At 32.4% G+C, this 24720-nt stretch overlaps 2 protein-coding genes across 2 annotated transcripts in view; one reads left to right on the forward strand and one right to left on the reverse strand.

Annotated features, from left to right (window-relative positions):
- Positions 1 to 10223, reverse strand: part of LOC127704194 (condensin-2 complex subunit D3-like) — a 71888-nt gene extending 61665 nt beyond the window's left edge. The window contains exons 1-8 of the mRNA XM_052208130.1: positions 10151 to 10223; positions 6145 to 6309; positions 3962 to 4047; positions 3503 to 3578; positions 2822 to 2902; positions 2351 to 2454; positions 1975 to 2064; positions 358 to 485 (exon numbers count right to left, since the gene is read on the reverse strand). Of these exons, the coding sequence (XP_052064090.1) occupies positions 358 to 485; positions 1975 to 2064; positions 2351 to 2454; positions 2822 to 2902; positions 3503 to 3578; positions 3962 to 4047; positions 6145 to 6309; positions 10151 to 10214 (794 nt within the window). The 5' untranslated portion in view covers positions 10215 to 10223. The remainder of the gene's footprint in view (positions 1 to 357; positions 486 to 1974; positions 2065 to 2350; positions 2455 to 2821; positions 2903 to 3502; positions 3579 to 3961; positions 4048 to 6144; positions 6310 to 10150) is intronic.
- Positions 10224 to 12322: 2099 nt separating this feature from the next.
- On the forward strand, positions 12323 to 24149 carry LOC127704662 (2-amino-3-ketobutyrate coenzyme A ligase, mitochondrial-like). The gene is made up of 12 exons (XM_052208795.1): positions 12323 to 12509; positions 13764 to 13978; positions 14593 to 14682; positions 15217 to 15436; positions 16608 to 16704; positions 16986 to 17072; positions 18188 to 18264; positions 18771 to 18880; positions 21128 to 21229; positions 21665 to 21743; positions 22334 to 22381; positions 23688 to 24149. The coding sequence occupies exons 1-12, from the start codon at positions 12464 to 12466 to the stop codon at positions 23795 to 23797; spliced, it is 1281 nt and encodes a 426-aa protein (XP_052064755.1). The 5' UTR covers positions 12323 to 12463; the 3' UTR covers positions 23798 to 24149.
- The last annotated feature ends 571 nt before the right edge of the window (positions 24150 to 24720 follow it).

Consider the following 24720-nt stretch of genomic DNA (forward strand, 5'->3'; position numbering starts at 1 on the left):
ATTTACTTAAGTAGGGGAGAATCCTATATCCTCAACTGCTCCTAAACAAATGGCTAGAATCCTATCACTGTCATAGAATCTTCAGTTCCTAAAAGCCTTGTGCAACTAAAAAAATGTTCATGATACAAAATATTTTTGGGGATTTCCCATAGCAAAAGTTTCCCTATTTATAAATGAGGAGTTAATGAGTTTTTGAGATCTGCTGAATTTTCCAGCTAAATTTCCCTTTTTCAGTAGGTTTCATTATAAAAATTATATAGAGAGAGAGGCATCAATGTAACCAATAAAAAAGAAGAAAAAAAAATCTGCAACACAATTTTCCTACTCCAGAAATACTTTATATTGAGAATTGTATACCCTTGATCAAATTTTCCATCATATGTATCTGTATCTTGTCTGGTGAGTGTGGCTAGGATCTGAACAGTGTGATATGCTGATGATTCAGACTGGCGTAGTGATGTGGTCTCTAACAAACTGATCAAATCCTGCATATAAATAACTAACTTTATTATATTTCATGCACACATTAGATAATCAAAACAGTTTTAATTTTTTTTTTTCACCTTTAATCCAGTATTCCCATGGACAAACAATTAACTTCCTAACTAGCTCTTCTTGCTATGTGTTAGTGTGATATGTTATTGCTTACTTCAAGCAAAAATCCTTTTTGCAGAAAAGTTTGAAGGGTAATGCCACCTTTCATTTATACTTAAATTCCATAGGTACATGTAGTGGTTGCTTTCGAATATCTGCCTAAAAATAAAATCCCAATACTCATGAATAAAATTTATCCCTTTCATAAAAATAGAAATGAAAGAACCTTAGTGAGCGCGCTCACATACCCCACGTCCCCATATTGTCATTGGAGAAATAAAATAAGAAAAAAAAATTGTATCAGAAAATAAAATTGAATCATAATTTCCTGTCAATATGTACATCTACATAGTATGACCTTATTATCTACACAGTTTCATGAAATTCTGTTGCGTGGTTTGAGAGGAGTAGCGATGACAAAAGGTTGCAGTAGTATATTGGGCAAATAAGTTCAAAGGGGCGTAACTCCTGGAAAAAAAATTGAATCGTAATTTCCTGTCGATATGCACATCTACGTAGTATGTCCTTATTATCTGAAAAGGTTTCATGAAATTCTGTTGTGTGGTTTGAGAGGAGTTGTGATGACAAAAGGTTGCAGTAGTATATTGGGCAAATAAGTTCAAAGGGGCGTAACTCCTGGAAAATTGAATCGTAATTTCCTGTCGATATGCACATCTACGTAGTATGTCCTTATTATCTGAAAAGTTTTTATGAAATTCTGTTGTGTGGTTTGAGAGGAGTTGCGATGACAAAAGGTTGCAGTAATATATTGGGAAAATAAGTTCAAAGGGGGCGTAACTCCTGGAAAAAAAATTGAATCGTAGTTTCCTGTCGATATGCACATCTACGTAGTATGTCCTTATTATCTGAAAAGGTTTCATGAAATTCTGTTGTGTGGTTTGAGAGGAGTTGCGATGACAAACTGTTGCAGTAGTACATTAAAGTTAATAAGTTCAAAGGGGTGTAACTCCTAGAAAAAGAATTGAATCGTAATTTCCTGTCGATATGCACAACTACATAGTATGTCCTTATTATCTAAAAAGGTTTCGTGAGTTTCTGTTGTGTGGTTTGAGAGGAGTTGCGGTGACAAGAAACAGGACTGACGGATGAACAGACAGACGGACAGACAAATGGACGGACGGGTCAAAAACATTATACCCTCGACAACTGGTTGCGTGGGGTATAATAAACTATTGAATCAAAACCTTTTTTAATGCAACTCATTTATTTAAATGATATATGTTCATCTTATGTGCAATAAATTATCATAAACTAAATTACTTAATTAAAATGGCTATGGAATGTTAACTTCTATTTTAACTTTGTTTTGGATGCCTTATCATATTTTTATTGTGTTATCAATATGTATGTTTCCATTACCTTTAACAAAGCTTCTAACAACTTTCTGAATCCTGTGATTTCTTGTGGCGCCAGTTCCTCTATACTCTCATCGTCGTCACTTCCAAAATCCTACGAAATCAAAATGTATCATTTTACTGCTGTATACTGGAAAACTTTAATTTCTGTGGGGTTAAAACTTAGTGGTTTTGTCTTTAAAATTGATTTCATTTGGATATGTTTTTGTGTTTACCATATTCTTATGAAGTACAAAATTTGAAGGCAAGTTTAATGTAAAATTGGATGCCAGTAGGGTAGCATAGCGTGAATGAAAGCAATTTTTTCTTAAGTCACTCGCCATACAATTTTAACTATAAATTGATCATCAACTACACACTGAAGACAAGACTACATGTACCTGAAGGTTAAGAGTAGGATCCTGGTTCCTGGTTTTATTTCCTCTGCCTCTTTTACCTTTCTGGCTTGGTGCTGGTGATACACTTCTCTTCCTTTTACCACCAGCTTAAAAATATAATGCATAATTTTCTTTAAAACTATTGTGTGTAAGATGATGATCTAATCAGATTTGATTTGTTTGAAAATGAAAAATTATAAGTTTATATGTAAAGTCAAATCTTTTTTTGTTATATAGTCACAATCTGGTAAAAATATATTGAATAAAACTGAGCAAAGAATTTACTAATGCATGAAACGTGACAAAGCTGACATTGGATATCCTGCAATATATGGGACCCTAATTATATGTGATATCCCAAGGATTTATTGGACAAATCATCTTTCACATATGTTTACTCTTGGTAACAGTAGATGGAACTTAAATAAGGTCTCTGGATGCCTGTGCATGTTTTATTTTAAAATTATTCCTTACCTCCTAAAGTATTGATTGTTTTGATTATATCTACTGCCTTTTCATATAAAACTGGATGAAACACCTTGAATGCTATACTTCCTGTAAAATATAAAATATACTGTCAATGTCTTTAAATCAAGCAGTGGTCAAGCAGGCTACTACAAATTTGTTCATTTTTCGGGGTACCTAGTAATGGGCTCTGAAAAGCCATGAGGAACTATTCATTACAACTAAAACAGCTCAAAAGGCAACTACATTCCATCTCTTGGAGTTTATGCTGTAATTATTTAAGGAAATATATTGTTCATAAACTTTATGCAAAATATTTCGATTAAAAACTGTAATTAAAAAATTCTCAAAATATAATACAAATAAATAAATTTACAAAGATGCCTGACCATTTAAGCAAAATTATATATATATCTGAACTTTGAAATTTACATCTCTATTATTTTTCGTCAATTGCATTCGAAAAGAGAATGTACATGTATAAAACCATTTACTGGTCAACACAAGTAGATAAAATAAGTTGAAGGGTAAGAGACTGATAAACGTGTGCTTCTTTAGTGTCGGTTCAGGATGAAGGGATTCATGAGGTAGCTGTACCTGTCAATCATTTAAATTATGACTATAGGATTTGAGATGGCGGACAGGAAAGTTTAAAATAATTATCATAACAAGACTTAAAATGTACTGTACCTGGTATGCTTAGCATCTTGATGTAGCATGATGCAGATAAAATTCCTGCTTCTTTTTTTGTAGAACCTGATGTTTTCTGAAAATTCACAACACATACATATTACAGAATGTGGCGCTCAAGTTTCAATCAAAATTTTAATTAACCAGTTATTTTTTTTTTCATAATGAAGCTATTTTCAAATTTCAACGGCTTCTCTATTAAAAATTTAGTTATAGCCCTTGAAAACATAAATTTTCATAAAATACATCAAATTTAAATATTGAAAGTTGTGTTTGCTCTGTGAAGTAGATTATTCAGTTACATTGTATATACTCTTTGTGGTCCTACTGTTTTCTTATTTTCACTTCGACAAAAATATTTGTATTTGAACTGTAAGATGCTTCCACTTACTTACTATAAACTAAAATTTAAAAGCTTTGTTTTTTTATTTGTTTGATCAAATTAGTATCTACATGTACCTTATTCCCTATATCCATTAAATATGCAAACAATGCTATCAAACTTTTATGGGAAATATCATTTTCAACCAGCACGCTCCAGAATCCTGAAAAATAAATAAATACACTGAATATACCATTTAGGAAATAATAAAACAAATGATCATAAACCTGAAAGATAAGTTTTGAACAGACATATGTCCAGAACATACTGAATTGCTTCATATAATTTTGATTAGACAATTTTAAAACAAAACTATCTTGTCTCTTTGTGGAATAATTTATATAAGTCTTATTCATATCTGAGGCTATAACACCAAACTATTGAGTCTTTTCCAGGAGTAATTTATATAAGTCTCATCCATATCTGAGACTATAACACCAAACTATTGTGTTTTCATGGAATAATTTATATAAGTCTTATTCATATCTGAGACTATAACACCAAACTATTGTTTTTTTTTTGTGTAGTAATTTATGTCTCATCCATACCTGAAACTATAATACCAAACTATTGTCTTTTTGTGGAGAAATTTATATAAGTTTCATCCATTTCTGAGACTATGACATCAAACTATTGTCTATTTGTGGAATAATTTATTTCGTTTGATCCAAATCTGAGACTATAACACCAAACTATTGTGTCTTTTTGTGGAGTAATTTATGTCTCATCCAAATCTGAGACTATAATACCAAACTATTGTCTTTTTGTGGAGAAATTTATATAAGTTTCATCCATTTCTGAGACTATGACATCAAACTATTGTCTATTTGTGGAATAATTTATTTCGTTTGATCCAAATCTGAGACTATAATACCAAACTATTGTCATTTTGTCAAGTTATTTATCAAGTCTCATCCATATCTGAAACTATAACACCAAACAATAGTGTGTTTTTTGTGGAGTATTTATAGTTTCATCCATTTCTGAGACTATAACACCAAACTATTGTCTTTTTGTGGAGTAATTTATATGTCTCATCCATATCTGAAACTATAACACCAAACAATAGTGTGTTTTTTGTGGAGTATTTATAGTTTCATCCATTTCTGAGACTATAACACCAAACTATTGTGTCTTTTTGTGGAGTAATTTATGTTAGTCTCATCCATATCTGAGAGTTAGATATAGGAGTGCCAAACCTCTTCATTTTTTTTTATCAATGGTGATTACAGAGGGATATGAGCATTACATTTTAAGTGCTTAAAAATATAAAAAAAAGTTCCATGATTCCAGATTTGTGTTCAGGTCTTGCCTTTTCTTGCATTGAATATTGCAAGAAAATCTGATACCATTTTATGATTTTTGTCGAGCCTTCGACTTTTGTCGAAAAAGCGAGACTTAGCGATCCTACATTCCGTCGGCGTCGTCGTTGTCGTCGTTCACAAATATTCACTCTGTGGTTCAAGTTTTTGAAATTTTAATAACTTTCTTAAACTATCCTGGATTTCTACCAAACTTAGACAGAAGCTTGTTTATGATCATAAGATTATACTCAAAAGTAAATTTTGTAAAACAAAATTCCATTTTTTCCGTATTTTACTTATAAATGGACTTAGTTTTTCTGCCAGGAAACATTACATTCACTCTGTGGTTAAAGTTTTTGAAATTTTAATAACTTTCTTAAACTATCCTGGATTTCTACCAAACTTGGAAAGAAGCTTGTTTATGATCATAAGATAGTATCCAGAAGTAAATTTTGTAAAAAAAAATTTCCATTTTTTATGTATTTTACTTATAAATGGACTTAGTTTTTCTGCCAGTTAACATTACATTCACTCTGTGGTTAAAGTTTTTTAAATTTTAACAACTTTCTTAAACTATCCTGGATTTGTACCACACTTGGACAGAAGCTTGTTTATGATCAAAAACTAGTATCTTGAAGGAAATTTTGTTCCATTTTTTCCGTATTTTACTTATAAATGGACTTAGTTTTTCTTCCAGTTAACTTTACATAGTCTGCAGTTAAAAGTTTTAAAAACATTTATCAAATTCAAAAACCATCCTGGATTTTTACCAAACTTGGACAGAAGCTACTTACAATCAAAAGATAGTATAGAGAGGAATATTTTTATTAATTTTTTTCCTCATTTTTGTTGAGCCTGCGATTAACAGCAAAAGTAGGCGAGACACTGGGTTCCGCGGAACCCTTACAAATTTTTATCGGATATGGTCATAATTTTGTTAACAAATTCTACTCAACCTTCTCCATCTTTTCCTTCTTTGTTCGACTTCCAGTCATCAAATACAGTCTGTAGTATCCTAAACGTAACAGTGTGATATCCATTATCTTCTAATTCCCCCTCTACAGCAATGTCTAAAGGATCTATTTCTGTGAAGTCATTATCCCATATAGATTTTACCCAATCTGTAAAAATAAAGCAATCCTAATATTGACAAATATTCCTGTTGGTACATGTACCTGCACTGCACAGGTCCTTTATTGTGTTTCACCTGTAGGATATACAAAGAAGGTGTGTGTAAATGTACATAATGTAAATTTTGTACATTTAAGAATAAGAAGCTGCTGAACCAACGCCTTTGTGGTGAAGTGAAGGTAGAGTCACTAAAGAGGATACCTGATGGTATCCAGGGTTGTCAATAAAAATAAATAAATAAAATACTGCTGGATTGACAACAACACTTTAGTGAACTGTTGAAATTACATAAAAACAGATGATTTAAATCATAAACGTGACGGATGGAAGAGGGCTTAAAAATCAGGTAAGGCCAAAATTAAAATTAAGTTTGTTTCCCCTTACCCGACCGACCCTCTAAAAATCCGCCGACTGAAATAATTTTTTTCGAAAATCATGTTGTTGTTTTTTGTTTTTTTTGTTTCGCTCAAAAGTTCGTTTTTTAATTTCGTTTCATTGAATGGTCCGTATTTTCAACATTCCGTGAAATCATTGTCGCCCGATTGTTTGCAGCAAAGGGTAAACAACGTATGCAAGGATACTGAAATTGGAATGGAATAATGTTTTAAATAAATGCATCCGAGCAATCGTTACTACTCTTCCATCCTAGCTATGCCTCCAATAACAAAGTGCATAGCAAGAATGGCCGAGTAGTTACGATTGCGCATCCGAGCTCACCCTTGAGCTTAAATGTTAGGCCCGGTGTTTCTGCCGTGTTTGTGGTAAATCCCTGAGTCCGCCTTTATCTGTATCTGTATGAATACGTTATCGATACCAATACTGGCTTTAATACAACGGTGGTCGACTCAATAAGTTGTATATTGGTGTGCTATTTATGCTATTTTGTTTCATTTCGTATGTGATATTGGACCATACACTAGTTGTCTTTGGATAAAATAGTAGTTGATTTTTTTCGAGCTCAGTATCATATTGTGTTGTGAAAAGTCAAGACTATACCAGCTAATGCTTTAATAAAAGTTCTTGTAAGTTCTTATGTCTTTTATAAGGGAGCTACCATTCGATTTTTATGGGGGGGGGGGGGGGGGGGGCTAGGATGAAATTTGAAAAAAATAGGCAGGACAGGAGTTTTGGGTGAAAAAAAAGGCAGGATGAGCAACTTGGTAAAAAAAAATTCAGGATGACAATTTGTGTAAAAAAATTCAGGATAAACTAGTAAAAAAATTCAGGATAAACAAGTAAAAAAAAAGGGCAGGACCGAATAGAGTAAAAAATAAAAAGGCAGGACAGAGGTTACAACTAAAAAAAAAAGCAGGACAAAACTTTTCATCCTAGCCCCCCCCCCCCCCATTAAAAATCAAATGGTAGCTCCCTAAGCTATAATGGGCTGATGATTAAATATGGTCACTAATTCAGGGTTTTGTGAAATAAGATGCCAGTGTTGCATTATTATATTTTTAGTTTCTGTATAGATGGGTTGAATTTTGTTAACATTACTAGCGGTTGCTCCCGTTTCGCTGGGCGATGTGTTAGCAAGTTTTCCCTTTCTGTATTTTGTGTTTGATAAAAAAAATCGTTGATTTCAGATATTTGATATCCTCGTTTGAGCTTCTTACTGTTTTTTTTTAAGATCAGTTTTGCTGCTTGTGTTTCTGAGATACCTCAATACTTCACCCTTGATAAATCCTTTCAATGAAAACACTTTTTGGGTGTGAGCAGTGTCTGTGCAGATATTGATATGTTTCAGTTGGTTTGATATTGGTTTTAATGTCTTGTATCATACTATGCCTTCGTTAAAGAATCTTTCTCCTTTTTATAATTATGACAGTGTCTAAGAATATTGTTTCATTACAGGAAAATTTGTAGGTGAACTTCAACTATCATTATCATTTTGTTTCTCTGTGTTGAAAGCGTTGTAAAATGTGTTCAAGAATTAACAAACATTGTAAGGTCTGCTAACTCAGCGAATGCTGATCCACACATAGGCACGCCCAAGGTTCATGGTAAAGTTTATTGTTAAAAATAAATTCATAGTTTTCTAGAATAAGCCTTCAAATAGGCGTAGTCATACTCGCTTGGATCACGGTTTGTGGCTTCTAGTATTTCCTTAATTGAAAAACAAGTGTACATATTTTTTTGCATCGAATGTTACTAGGTAGCAGTCTCGTTGGGGTTTTATATTTTCAATTGAATCAATAAAACTATAAGAAAAAGATAGAACTGTGTCTCAATTTATATGTGGTCTACTCTAAGTCACAAAGACATTGATATTTACAAACATTTTCTAGTCTGAAATTGTAAGGTCTTCTAGTCATGCATAATACGTTGTGCAGTATGTTTTTTTAGCATCAATAAAGTTCAATTTGTTGTTTTTCTGTGTTATCCTGTGTGTTAGATATATTTCAGGGATTTTCTCAAAAAAAAAAAAAAAAAAGGCCTACCTACCTACCCACTTTCAAAATGGTGGGTAGGGTAAGGGGAAACAAAGATATTTTTAATTGCGGCCTAATTATGACTCCTGCAAGAAGAATCACATGTCTGTTGTTTTCTCAGACCATCGTTAAAACCATTTCTGCAGCCTGCACCGTTAGCCACTAGTATGATGCCCCAGACTAGTAAAATTTTATTCAAACTAGTACATCATGTACATTTTTGTATAACTTTGTTTAGACGAATAAGGAAAATGTCTGAATATTTGTCTTCTGACTAGTGGTTGGAAAAGATTTTGGTGCAGACTGTTTAAAATTTTGTTGACAGCTTCGTAGATCAGTTATCTACAGCCATTCTCCCTAGTTTCTTATAACCATACTCAAACTAAAACATGTAGTACTGTAATTAAAAGTTATTATTTTAATCACAATCTGCATATACAAACACTTCCATTGTTAATAAATTCTTATTTGTAAATATTTACATATCAATCACACATTCCCAAAAACTGTACATACATGTATATAATCATTCAGTATAGACTTTATCACTATTTAGGAATCTACAACACTTGACCTGCAAATTTGTGACACTCGATTCCGACTTGAACTACACCTACTGTTGTCATACAACAATCACTTTTCCTTTGTTGAGTCAGACATTTTCTATTGTGAAGTTTAACATTTTTTTAAAGGGAACCTTTGTGATAATCAGTAAGTTAAGGAGATATTATAAGTTATATGGTTCGCTACTGACCCCCTACGGACCCATAGAGGGTTAGTAAAATCCATAGGGGGTGAGGCCGAAGGCCGAATCTCCTATGGATTTTAATCACCCTCTATGGTCCGTAGGGGGTCAGTAGTGAACCGTATAACGAATTTATCGCACGCGGGACTTTTTCTGCTGCGTTTTTGTAGAAAAATAAACAATGAAACACAACAACATTAATAGATGACGTCACCATTAACAGTAGACGTGACGTCATGAACCCCCTATGAAATTTACGAACCCCCTACGGATCCATAGGGGGTCACCACGTGACGGCATTAAACCAATCATAACGTGATAATTTACCCGAGGTGCGATAAATAGCGATAAGGTGTATCGAAGCTGAGTTGACCTGTTGATCACAACAAAGCAGTCTCTTAAAGTTTTTTTTTTGTGTAAACAGGGTCATTTATTGTCATACTTGGCTATTTATTCTGATGAATCCAAGATAGAGTATTGTATTTTATATGCATCCACTTCGTTCTTGAAAGGAAAAATTTATTATTTAGGGGTCTGGTTGGTGTGTTAAGTTGTCTACTTCTAGCTCTTAAAATCATTAAAACGTTTCACAATAGATTCTTTATGAGAAGATTTGTATGTAAAAGATCTCAAATAATGTTATTTTGAATTGTTTACCATTTGTAAAGTTTTGTAAGGACAATTTTGTAAAAACTTCCAAGGTTCTTTCTAAGTCCGCCATGTTTTGAATTTTCCGCCAAACATTTACTTCCGGTATTTTCTAAATCGTTACCTACTGACGGGCATATGTTTCGGAAACATTGTTTCGTGTGATCAAAAAAATATAGTTTGTTTCTGGTGTGCGGAAGTACCTTTAATCTCCCAACATACACAAACACATACACAAAACAACAAACAAACAAAAAAACAAATTGAATTTTGTAATTAGTTTTCTAAAGATTAAAAAATAACTATAAAAATATACAAGCCGAAAGCGAGTTGAGATTCGTAATATGACGACTATTTTATCACCCTTGAAACTCTTCTTTAAAACGCAAAGGTTTCAACCCTACAAATTAGACGCATCATGACAATGGCACTTGATATTTGGCTCATTTATGTTTTACAAAATTTATATCATGATTAAATACGCTTAACATTCTTTTAGATACAGAAACTTTCGGGAAATACCTCAGGTTAGAACTACCACCTATGGTAAGAATTTTTTTCGTGTAGCTGCTGCTTCTATATGGAATAGTTTACCAGACCAATTTAGGTCTAAAAGCAGTTTCAAATATTTTAGAAGTCTTGTTCAGTCCTGGAGTGGTTTTACTCTGCTTGCAGGTAGTATTTGATGCATGTTCCAGCATTTTTTTGCTTCATGAATAGCTTGCATTGTAATTGTAATTTGACTTTTTTTAATTAGTGCTTCGTTTATCCTTTAGTGTTAACAGTAAATGTTGTGCTGTTTTTATAACTATTTAGTTGCAGGCTGCATGCTTTGTTTTATTTGTTACTTCATATGTTTTTATATTCGATGAAAAGCTCACTAGAGCTTATGTTCATTGTTAATCAATATACCGATTCAAAATAAAGGTTTACTTACTAAAAGTCTTACTTACTTACTTTTCGTTATCAAGGATTGAATGTGTAATAACGAATCACCGGCACTTGTCTCAGAATTTGTTTACCTATATACCTTTATATATATAAAATGTTATAAAAAGGTACATAGGTGAACTAAAATTTCCAGTGCCTGTGTAACGAATCTGAAAAAATATTAAAACATATCACTGAACTATAACACTTTTTCTTTTATTCATTTATGACCGACATATTGTTAGCGGTCCCTTTACTGAGGTCTTTTTCTTCTTTTGTGTTTTCACGGTCGAGTCCGGTAATTTATTCCAGATTATTACTGTAATTGAAAGAATGAGAATTTGAAATAGCCATGTATTGGGCTGAAGAGGGTTTATGCCATTGAATTGTACTGTATATTTGGTCTGTTTAGTGGGATCTGAGACTACTACAACATATGTGTTATGGTGGGATCTGAGACTACTATAACATATGTGTTATAGTGGGATCTGAGACTACTATAACATATGTGTTATAGTGGGATCTGAGACTACTATAACATATGTGTTATAGTGGGATCTGAGACTACTATAACATATGTGTTATAGTAGTCTCAGGTGGGATCAGGTAGGTTTCTGTTGGAATTGATACGAGTCCATTAACAATTTTGTAGAATAAGCATAACTCTCCGTTAGTATAGAGGTTTCCAGTTAAGCCTGTTTTCATGTTAGTGACTCTTGATTCATTAATGTAATTGTTGAAAACATAGCAAGCTGCTCTTCTTTCAACTATAGCTCTATTTTATCCACATTTTCCTGCGTATAGGGATCCCATATGACTGCGCTATATTCCGCTCTTTATCTTATTAGTGCTTTAACAGCATTGCTTTTTGGATGGTGTTGAGCTTTCTTGGTGTTTCTATTAAGCATCGCTTGTGCTTGGTTTGCACGGGCTATAATGTTGTTAATATATAGATTCCAGGTTTGGTAATTATTTTTCGCAGTAGAGTTTATTTCTGTCGAATTTGCAAGCTTGTAGAATGTCCTTTACATCCACAATTTTCTCCATTAGGAAATGCACGTACCAGTTCAGGAATATGACAGTTGTTTTCCATTCGTTTGATATGTGTTTGAGCTTTAGATTTTGCTATTTGTTAGGGGAATTTCCGTTTTAAATTTTTGCTTGGAGTTCGGTATTTTTGTTATTCAGTTTACTTTTTACCTTCATTTGTACAAGTAAATTTAAATGCGCAAGTCCAAACTTTCATTAATGACAAGTAAACAAAGCGTTTCAAAGAACATGTAGTAACAAATAAGTGAAGCATAAATAAAATACATTTTTAAGTATTCATTTATCGGATTGGTTGAATGTGACACACCTCCACCAGGTTGTTGTCATTAACCATATTGTACAATGGAAAAAATCGGGGATTTTGTACTTAAAATATCTAAACGTCACAGTAAGTCTATATTCTATTTTATTAAACATAAACATTTCAGATTGTTTATTACCATATGGTATTGAAATTTTTTTTAATTTGTTGTACATTTCTACAATTCTTTGACTCCACTCGAAGAGTTGACATATAATAAGATGTTGGTGGTTAACAGTTTGTTTCAAACACGTTTTGCATACAGATTAAATTATGTTGCATTAAAGTTTTTTTATAGCACAAACGGATATTTCCTTTTAACTTTTTCACATTTGCGTGAAAGAAACGCATATATACAGGACTTGCTATAATATACATATATGATAACCTATAATCTTTTTCTCTAAAATGTGGTTTGAATGCTTTTTTCTAATTTCATATATAGGTGAACGTACTTATTTGGGCAATTTCTACACTATACATTCAAGTATAAAAAATGTAGTTATATATCCAAGGTCAACAAGGAATTTAAATCACAAGTCATAACAAACACATTTCTTAATTACTTTCTTTCAAAGCCTATTCATACAGGGTTTTAGAAAAGATTTCTTACATTATATAATACTAAGTCACAATTGAAAATAAATATTGTATATTTGTATTTATGTGTTTATGTCTGTCAACAGCTGTCAAACGTTTCATGCTTGTTGGACATAATCGCTAAATCGGTCACAATATGTTTTACTGTCACTGAAATCAATGAATTAAACAATGTGATATTTTCTTACATATACTTATACGGATATGGAAAAGTTTTAGATATTTGTCATGGTTGAGTAGATTTATATACTATAAATGAGTAAAACATGACAATATTTTATAAAAATACACAACTATAATTTTATATTCGATAAAAAATCCGTTTTATTCCGGAGCGCAGATGATGCAATATCTAAATAAAAGTACATTAGCGGAATTTTTGCGTAACATGACCGGCGATTAGAAGACAAAATGGTATACCGACATTCAGCCAGTGTTCTGATAAAGCTATGTCTCTTAACTTATAGTGGCAAATATTGGATCCAACTTTGGAAGCTACAAGCTAATAATGAATGGTAAAACAGAATCATTCAATCATTGCACAAACCCTTAATTGCTCAACTATGCATACTTCACAATGAAAGGCATCTTTTTCATTGTCACATTTTTTTTCCTTTCCATTTATCATTTAGCAACTCAACATTTGGTCAAACCAAATTATGCTGAATCTTACGTGTAGAGATAAATGAATACATAAATATATTCGCAGATACTCATTCCTTTGTTTTATTTTCACTACAGATCGTCACGCATTTAAATATTTTACAAGAAAGAGATCTACACAAGCTGCAGTTGCCGTACAGCAAGATCTGCAGCATGAACTGGAGGGTATAAAAGATGCCGGTACATGGAAGGGAGAACGTGTCATCACATCTAAACAAGGCCCTACCATTCACGTAGCAGGATCTCAAGCAGACATACTTAATTTCTGTGCAAACAACTATCTTGGTTTGTCTGTACGTAAATTGCATGATAATCATACAAAAAACAAGATAACAGAAATCACAAAAAATATTAGATATCATTTCAGACTACAGCAGCAACCAACACCTATTTCTCCTAAAATAAAAATAACAGACGGACAAACAATGAACAACACACGGTCCAGATAGTATGACTTGTCACAGGCACACAATGTGTTGGGGTTAATCCGTTTTTCTTGTGCACAAACCTGTAAATATATATAAAAAATAGCATGGACTTTTTTTCCTGTACAATATATTGTTTGAAAAAAATGACAATGACAAGGATAATGTAAATGAATGATAAATATGTATTATAAAACAGAATTATATTTTTTTATGATAATTGCACAGATGTATCTGTTCAATTCCAATCATGTAACAGATTTTATAACTAAATAATCAACGTCTACAGCAACAGCTAGTATCTTAAAGTTGGTATTGAAAAAAATGTCTTTAAACATACTGATTTAATATGTTGAAGCAACTATCTATATGCATAACCCATTATTTTCGTTTCATCTTCCTTTTTCTTTTGCTTCTTCTTTAAATTCAGCGGATTCTTTGTTGAATGTGAATGAAACATTTGTTAATTCTGTAAATTCCAGAGTCACCCTGAAGTTATTGAAGCTGGCAAGAAAGCACTTGACACACACGGTGCTGGTCTCAGCTCTGTCCGATTTATATGTGGTACACAGGTAGGTTTAATAGTTCTCTTAACTATAAAAAGAACAAACCAAAAAATAAAAAAAAAATAATAATAATTAACAAATAATCATTCTTCTCTTCACTACTAGTATATAAAATAGAACAAACAGAAACAGAAACAGTAAAAAAACCGGGAAAATAGTTTCCAGAATAACATTATACTCCCATGTTTAAAAGTTTGGAATGCATAAGAAATCAAACACGACACTGATAGCACGAAATCTATATAACAGGAATATTAATAAACTATTTTAGTCTAAAATCCAATTATAAAGTAAGTTGTTACCTTTTGTTTCAAACCTTTACAATTTATGATTTGGTACTAAGTTAAGTGATTTTCTCAGTAGAACTATAACAAAGGTGTCGAACAAGATTAACTTACAGTTAAATATAAAAATAAGAAGATGTGGTATGATTGCCAATGAGACAACTATCCATCAGATACCAAACGACGTAGCCTATATTACAGTTATAGATTTCTACATACTAACCCTTACTGACGAGAAATCAAATATGTATTGCAGGATCTGCACAAAGAACTTGAAGATAAAATCTCAAAATTCCACAAGAAAGAGGACACGGTTTTATACGCTAGTTGTTTTGATGCAAATGCAGGTCTGTTTGAGGTATTATTAGGACCTGAAGATGCAGTCATATCAGACGAATTAAACCATGCATCTATAATTGATGGAATACGTCTGTGTAAAGCTAAAAGATTCAGATATAAACACACAGACATGAACGGTAAGTGTAGAACTTCGATCGTCACGATAAAGCATTCCTACCGCCGCCAATCGATCATCACTATAACTATTCCTACTGCCTCCAATTGATCATCACGATAAAACATTCCTACTGCCTCCAATCGATCATCACGATAAAACATTCCTACTGACTTCAATCGATCATCACGATAAAAAATTCCTACTGCCTCCAATCGATCATCACGATAAAACATTCCTATTGCCTCCAATCGATCATCACGATAAAACATTCCTACTGCCTCCAATCGATCATCGCGATATAGCATTCCTACTGCCTCGCATTTTATTCAAAATCTTACAATTATTTTAAAACATACTTTCAGCTCGAATAATTTTTGAATAATCAAAATAGTAAAACACGTTGCTGAACAATCAATTTAAAAATATATTTTTTTCTAAATTACATTTCCACACCCTGTAACCGGTTATCGGTACTGCAGATGCAATAGGTAACACAGATAAAAATCTGATAAACATTTGGTAATTTGGTTTTCATGGTCTAACTTTTGTCTAAAATCTGTTAGTATTCATACTTTGATTAGTTGAGCCTTTTTTCAATTAATGTTTTATAGTGTGTCCTTTTATGTCGCATTGTTACACCACTGTCTCAGATTAGGGTGAATTTTGGGGCTAGATAAAACGTTCAAACCGACTGCATTTGTTTGCACCTGTCATAAGTCAGGAACCTGATGTTCAGTGGTTGTCGTTGTTGATGTGGTTCATAAGTGTTTTTCGATTCTCGTTTTTTATATAGATTAGACCGTTGGTTTTCCTGCTTGAATGGTTTTACACCAGTCATTTTTGGGGCCCTTTATAGCTTTCTGTTCGGTGTGAGCCAAGGCTCCGTGTTGAATGCCGTACTTTGACCTATAATGGTTTACTTTTACAAATTGTGACTTGGATGGAGAGTTGTCTCATTGGCACTCATACCACATCTTCTTATATCTATGTATACCGATTTCATAACTAGCCCATTGTATTGCAATGGCAATCGTAACAGCAGACACAAAACTATTGTTATTGATGGCAATTGGGAACACATATCCTATATTGTATCGGCCGAAATAATATTCAGAACTAATAGGATGTGATTTCTAAAAATAAATCTTAAACCGTTAGAATAAGTACATTGGTATAATTATTATTTTTAGATCTTGAACAAAACTTGAAGGACGCATCCTCCTGTCACAAAAAGCTGATAGCCACAGATGGTGTATTCAGTATGGATGGTAGCGTCGCACCGTTGCCGTGAGTTTTTTCTTCTCTCAGTTGTATAATAGTAGTACTTTCAGTCCAATGTAATTCTAAATCAATGTTTTGTCATACTCACCGTTTCAAGAGACGGTAACTTCTATGTTGAAAATTCATAGCATTACGAGTACTTAATTTGTGACAAATAAAATTTCGATAATGATAAAATCATTAAAAAAAAGATAATGATAAAATCTTCACGAATTCTTTCGATTTTCTTTCGTTTTTTTTTTTTATGCCGGACATGAATTATTTTGTAAGTTTTTTTCTGATTGTAGTGACATTACAAGACTTGGAAACGAGTATGGAGCCTTAGTTTTTATCGACGAATGTCATGGAACAGGATTTTTTGGACCAACCGGCAGGTAATAATTGCGGTCTTAAAGACTTACGCTATTGATTAGCAGCAATAGATGGAGGACGCTACATTTTTAATGATACAGTAAAATGTCTAAAGTAATAATAAATGTTTTCTTTTCTTGGCTTGGTTATTACATATAGATAAAAGTTATTTTACAAACCAATTGTAGTCACCATTAGAATGACTACTTATTATTTTGATCTATATTCATAGACAAAAATACATGTTACTCAAATAAACATGGAACAGGTAACACGATGACAAAGCTATAACGTTTATGAATTGCAACGATCTGGGAAGGACCAATAAATTGAGAAGGTCTGTCCGACATGGGGAATTTCAACTAGAGTTTTCTAACTTCAAACTGTTCGATTAAATGTATTTTATACCAGTACAAATGGAGAGGTTTTAATGCAATACAAATTATTTGACAATGTGTCATTTTCATTTACAGCTGTTATCCTAATGCAAGCAAGTTAACGGTTTGGTTGGCTTGCTTGCTTTGTTTCAGTTTGTATTAAAGTTTGCTCAAGCATTATAATAATTAAGATTGACACCTGCAACCAATATAAGTAGGCGGAGTTAAACCTGTATATAGGTAAATTTGATTATTTGATAATGTCCAATCAAATTTAAATATAATGTATACAAGTTTAACTCCGCCTTTTTATATTGTTTTCATATGTCAATCTTAATTACAATGCTTGAGCAAACATTGATACAAACAAAGCAAGCAAGATAACCAAACCTTTAACTTGCTATCATTAGGATAACAGCTGTAATGAAACCTGGCATCAAGCTTAAGTCTATGATCCACAGCACTTCATGTTAAATCTTGTTGCCAGAACCTAAATAGAAATAACGCTTTTAAACTGACACTCAACACCTCATAATACATATTTTTGTCTGCTAAAGATTTTGATGAATATTGGCAAATCTTGATTGTATTTTTTTAAATAGCTCAAATTTGTATAGAACCTGAAATATTCAAGGTTTTACATACGGTAGTTTGTCTTTTTTTTAACTGTCTAATCGATGCATACACTGCATCTCTCACTATATATACGTTTTGATCTACACATTTCCCTTGTACGGTTTAAATTGAGAAATTATTTTCAGAGGAACTGACGAACATTTTGGATTGGAAGTGGATATCATTAACTCAACTCTCGGTAAAGCCATGGGAGGAGCGGCTGGTAAGCATTTTACTGTCATCTATGTCCTGTATTTGATAAAAAGATATATAAAATAAGGAGATCAATAACGGGGAAAATATCAAACTTTCCTCTCATTTCGTATTAACTGAATTGGGTATGTTTGAATACAATGTTTATGCCAGTAGTTATATAACATTAAAGTTTCACAAGGATTTTATCATTTTATGGGCAGACAACCTAAATCACGTTTCATTTTTTGAAATGGTGCTGTTGAAGCCACCGTCATACTTATAGCTGAATTGAACTTATAAAAATCCTGAAATTATAAGAAGTGAATACTTCTACTTTGTATTCATTCATATGGGTGTTAAAACATTGACCATTTCAACATGAAGCACTTTTCTTTCGGTCAACGCTTTAAAACCTCAATCAAACTGAAAAAAACATGCAATTCTTAATACAAAGTGATAAGACTTAACACAACAGTGTTTGAAATACCAACATAGTTTTACAAAGATTAAACAAGTATAAATTTTACATTACAGGTGGTTATACCTCTGGTCCAAAAGAACTTGTACAGCTTTTAAGACAACGATCCAGGCCTTATTTATTTTCAAACACGTTACCACCACCAGTAGTAGCATGTGCTAGCAAGGTAATAAACAGAAGTTGAAGGTATGATAAATAAGGGATGAATAAATTAACAGAACGGGGCTTATAATTTTGTCACCTGTTCAACAATACGCCATAATATTGATAAAACAACGAAGAACACACTTGAAGCTTTGACATATGCGAAGGTAACACTAGAAGCTTTGGCATATGCAGACAATATGTTTTCAGGGTTTCATTAAACTTAACAAAACGTATGTAAAAACCCATAAAAGATACCAGGCTTCAGTATAGCCAGAATCAAGTCATTTGGATGACCAAATCAATTACGAAGCTGAAAAACATAAAAACCAAAAATTCCTAAAAAGTTGCGCCAAAGGCTGACTTTAGAAATCTATATATGATGGGTAGATTAATCTTAGTGTTTTAAAATAATTGTAAGTTTTTATTAGCAAAAAAATTACAGAAGATTAAAGTAAAAAATATTTCATTTCAGTATAGAACAAGAACAAATAACATATTTTATTACCAATTAAGGGTCCACAAGGGTACGGAAGCGTATTAGGGCCATCCTTTTTTATTTATTTTTTTCAAATTGTCGACTTTAATCTTGGAATTATCAACTTTAATCTTGGAATTATCAACTTTGATCTTGGAAATTTCAACTTTAATCTTGGAATTATCAACTTTAATTTTGGAATTATCAGCATTAAACTTAGAAATTCCAACTTTAATCTTGGAATTATCAACTTTAAACTGGGAATTATCAACATTAAACTTTCAGAGTATATTCAAAGTCTAGTATAGCTTCACATAGCCTAATATCTATGTAGGGGTAGTAACTTCCTATTAATGGTATACGTCAATATGCCAAAAATATGGATCATAATTTTGCGAGATTTTATATAAATATGACACTACTTTTTTATGACATTCTATATTCATGAGATGCATTGTTGTTTCATAAATTTATATTGATTTGGGGTATGTTCTACATATCTTATATAAATATGTTATTGGAAATCTTATACTAATGACCAATTGTGGTATTTGAATCAATCATGGACTATATATTTACATAAATATAAAGTCCCTGAATCTATGTATTTTAAATATAAAAATAAGGAGATGTGGTATGATTGCCAATGAGACAACTATCCACCAAAGTTCAAATGAAGTAAAGTTCACCTTTCAAATTCATTCCCAAATGAACTCCGGAAATTATGAGTGATTATATACATTTAGTGCTTAAATAAGCATGGGTCATAATTAAAATATTGTATATAAGTAAAGGTCATTCTTTGTATATATTTATATAGATAAAGGTACCAAATATTAGTGAATGTTATATAAAAATTGGCACAGTAAAGCACATCAAACAGAAGTGCACTGTTTGGCAGAGGCGAGAGTCCAGTTTAATGTTGATAATTCTAAGATTCAAGATGGTATTTCCAAGTTTAATGTTGATAATTCCAAGATTAAAATTGATAATTCTATAATTCCAAGATTAAAGTTGATAATTCTATAATTCCAAGATTAAAGGTGATAATTCTAAGATTAAAGTTGGAATTTCCAAGTTTAAAGTTGTAATTTCCAAGTTTAATGTTGATAATTCCTAGATTAAAGTTGATAATTCCAAGATTAAAGTTGGAAATTCCAAGATTAAAGTTGATAATTCCAAGATTAAAGTCGACAATTGGAAAAAATAAATAAAAGAGGATGGCCCTAATGCGCTTCCGAACAAGGGGCATACAGAGAATACATGTATAAGGAAAATGAACATTGATTAGCATAGATACATAAAATTAAAATACACAATACAATTAGAATGTATATGACTACTGGCCGGTGCTAAACTCGGGGACGAAGCGTCCATCAGCAGTTACATCGACCCAATGGTTTTAAAAACTCATCAAAGATACCAAGCTTATAATTTTACGCGTGTCGCGTGACAAAGAATCATTAGTGGTGCTCGAATCAGTTGGAAAGCAAAATCAATTGCGAAGTGGTAAAACAGTTGTATTTGTTGGTTAACGTCAAGTTTTGATATGCCACACACACATAAATTCGATCGATGATACCATTTGTCCATAGAAACTCTCATTTGTAAAGATCAGTTTCTGAAGAATTTCGAGTAACCTATTCACATGAACGTTCGCATACTAATTTGTTGATTTGTTAAAAATAGGAAAAAACTTAAAAATTAATAACTGTAGGTCTTTTACAAGTTACAAGATACCAAAATTACTGATGCAGCATAATTTTGATAGTTTCATATAATCTTTTACAGTCATTTGATTTGATAATACAGAATCCAGATTTACCAAAGAAACTGTTGACCAATACAGTGAGATTTAGGTCTAAAATGACGGACGCAGGTTTTACTATCTCGGTAGGTGATGTATATAATCATTGACGATGAATAAATTTGTGGATATTATATGTCCTTTTGAGTGTACCTGATACAACTTCTCAAGAATGATAGGGTGAAGATGGGGATATACATTGTTTAACCCTTTAACATGTTTTTTTCTGCATGCCCCTTTAGGCCTTTAGCTGCGATTTAGACAAAAATTAAAATACGATTTTGTTGTTGCAAACATTTATAAAAACGGAATATTGAAATAATACTTCGCTATTAGCAGTCAGTTTGGTTCAATTTGGTCAAAATAGTATCCAAAACATTGCAAATGTATCTTTGGCTTGCAAGTCAATAATTCAACTTCATTTGAATCCGTATTCATGTAACTCTAACTTGACCTTTAACTAGAGATCGGTTACGCATGCCCTAAGAATGCACATATTTTAGAAATTGTCTGTATTGTAGGGTGATCCGGGACATCCCATTTGTCCAGTTATGTTAGGAGATGCCAAGTTAGCTGGTACTTTTGCTGATGATATGTTGGGTAAGATAAAATTTATTATTTCCTCACTCTTTCGGTTTTTAAAATAGATTTAAGTTAAATGCTCCACATTTTCCTGCTTGGTGTTGATGAATCTCTGGAAGATTTATAGCCTTTCTTCGTGTTCTGCACTAAATATCACACCACAAACAAGTTTTTATTCGCAGATTCAAGAATTTTACGTGATATCTTGACCAAAACAATGAAGGAAACTGATATATTAGCCAAGGAAGTTTATAAATTACAAATAAAACTGTATTGTGCATAGTGTGTATAAAAGAGAGACAAAGGATACCAAAGGGACATGTGCATCTTTTGCAATTTTAAAACAAATTTGTAAATGAGCAAATAAAATAACCCAAAACTCCACTAGGGTTCCACTAGGTGGAAATTAAAAAAAACTAAAAGTTATTATTTTTTTTTTCTACTGAAAGAAACTGCAAATATCTGGTATTTAATAAACAAAAAAGTAATAGACTTTAACAAACGAAACAATTGTTTTAAGGACAATGTTTTCTTTGTGGAGTAGATATAACGTTCTCTAGTCCAAGGAACTGCTCTTTGAAACGTTAATTTCACGTTGAATTTTTCAGAGAAAGGTATCTATGTAATAGGATTCAGCTTTCCAGTTGTTCCAAAAGGTAAGACGTGCCATTCTAAATATTTTAATAGAAATGATATTGGGTTGATGCACATAATACAATGACAATCACATGAATTACAAAAATAAACATCAAAAGAACTGTATTTGTATTTCTTTTCTTCATGTCCACATTTTTCTGAACGTGCAGACTATAAAGCTTGCACCTAACAGGGTAGGTGGGGGGGGGGGGGGGGGGGGGTTACTTCCTATATATAGGTTGTGTATGTTTATTTGTTTTTGTTTATGTGTCTTTTTGATCGAGTTTAGCCATTTTAATTGATATTTTATAGCGTGTCTTTTTATATTATAATGTTACACTACTGTTTCAGGTTAGGGTCAAGGTTGGCGCCTGTTAAAACGTTTAAACCCGCTGCATTTGTATGCGCCTATCCTAAGTCAGGAGCCTGTTGTTCAGTGGTTGTCGTTTGTTGATGTGGTTCATACGTGTTTCTCGTTTCTCGTTTTTAATATAGATTAGACCGTTGGTTTTCCTGTTTGAATTGTTTTGCACTAGTCTTTTTGGGGACCTTTATAGCTAGCCTTCGGTGTGAGCCAAGGCTCCGTGTTGAAGGCCGTACTTTAACTTATAATTGTTTACTTTTTACACATTGTGACTTTGATGGAGAGTTGTCTCATTGGCACTCATACCACATCTTCTTATTTATCTTATACAGCGGGCGTGCAGTTGGAATGGGTCCCTTTTTCAACTGGTCACATATATGACTTGTTCGAAAATTTCGGGCTAAATATATGACTAGGCCGGTAATTACGGACTAAATATATGACTAGTCCGGTAATTACGGACTTAATATATAACTAGGCCGGTAATTACGGACTAAATATATGACTTGGCAGAAAATTGCAGACTAAAGTATGTGACTGGGCCAGCAATTTCGGACTCAATATATGATTTGATCACCATTATAAATATATGAATTGTTCCCATTTTTTATGCATAAATATATGTATAGGTAGATTTTTGTCTTGGCCAATGTATGAAAGGGGCATGTTTCACCCGTACCCAATTTTAACAAAATTGACCCCATCCTCCCTTGTGGCACTTAACAACCAGGCATGTGTTTATACCGACTTTGTAATATGTAGGCACGAGTAAAAATATTTTTGTTTTGAAATTTGAGATGGAAGATTATGAACCAAATACTGGAGAACATTCAAAACATAAAATAGAGAAAAAAATATAAACCCATTACCTAGATTCATATACTTCATGGTGTGACACAAATAATAAAATGACGTAAACTAGAAAAATGCCTTCAACTCAGAAAGATTTTATCATATTTCAGGAAAATCAAGAATCCGAGTACAGATATCTGCTGCTCACTCAGAAAAAGAAATTGACAGAGCTGTAGATGCTTTTGTTGAAATTGGCAGAAAACTCAAAGTTATCAATTAAACATAATGAGAAGACTGAAATGTTAAAAAGTTGTCATTTTCTATATGCATTGTGATTCAAATGCATTAATTGTTTATAGTGTACAAATCGGTTGATCTGATAAAATAATATGTATATTTAACTGAGAAGTAGGTGTGAACACTTTCAACTGCAAATGAATATCATATTCCAACCAAAATAAAAACAAAATTATTCTGTAAAAATTCATCACATTTTGGATAGTTCTGTTGCTAGAAACATAATGGTTGAAAAATGAAGGATATTTACGAAACCTGGAGAATGACAAAGAACAACTAATCTATCAAACTTGTTAATTATGTTAAATTAAATAAATTGATGTACTCCGTTGAAAGCTCTAAAACAAATTTCCCCGAGAATACAAATGAAATCATCTTTAAACTAGCAACTAATATAAATGAAAGATAGAAAAAAAAAACGATTCAGCTGATTCGGTAACTATGAAAGAGAGGCGAAAAGATATCAAAAAGGATCTTCAAACTCATCATTCGAAAACGAACTCACAATGCTATGACAAAAAACGAAAAACTACCAAAAAATCAACTACAGTATACAAAACAATTAAAACGTATAATTTTCGAAGGGATGATTTCAACGTCACTACTTGGAACTCTTGGTTTAATAGCTTCATTCTGAGCGGCAACACTCTATGAAGGAAATCATGATAGCAACACTCTATGAAGGAAATCATGATAGGAAACGCAAGCTCTGGAATATCTTATTAACTGGGACATATATACTTTATGCAAGCGCTGCTGGAATGTCGCTACATAGAAATGGAAAGTTTACAATTGGGAAGCTGAAATCATCTCTTTTATTCTAAAGGTTTTTGTTTTCAACCGACACTTATTGTCAATTTCTAGATGAAATTCAAGCTACGAGACGGACTTTACTGTATCTGTTAG

Source organism: Mytilus californianus, unplaced genomic scaffold, assembly GCF_021869535.1.
Source record: "Mytilus californianus isolate M0D057914Y unplaced genomic scaffold, xbMytCali1.0.p SCAF_6, whole genome shotgun sequence".
Classification (NCBI taxonomy): domain Eukaryota; kingdom Metazoa; phylum Mollusca; class Bivalvia; order Mytilida; family Mytilidae; genus Mytilus; species Mytilus californianus.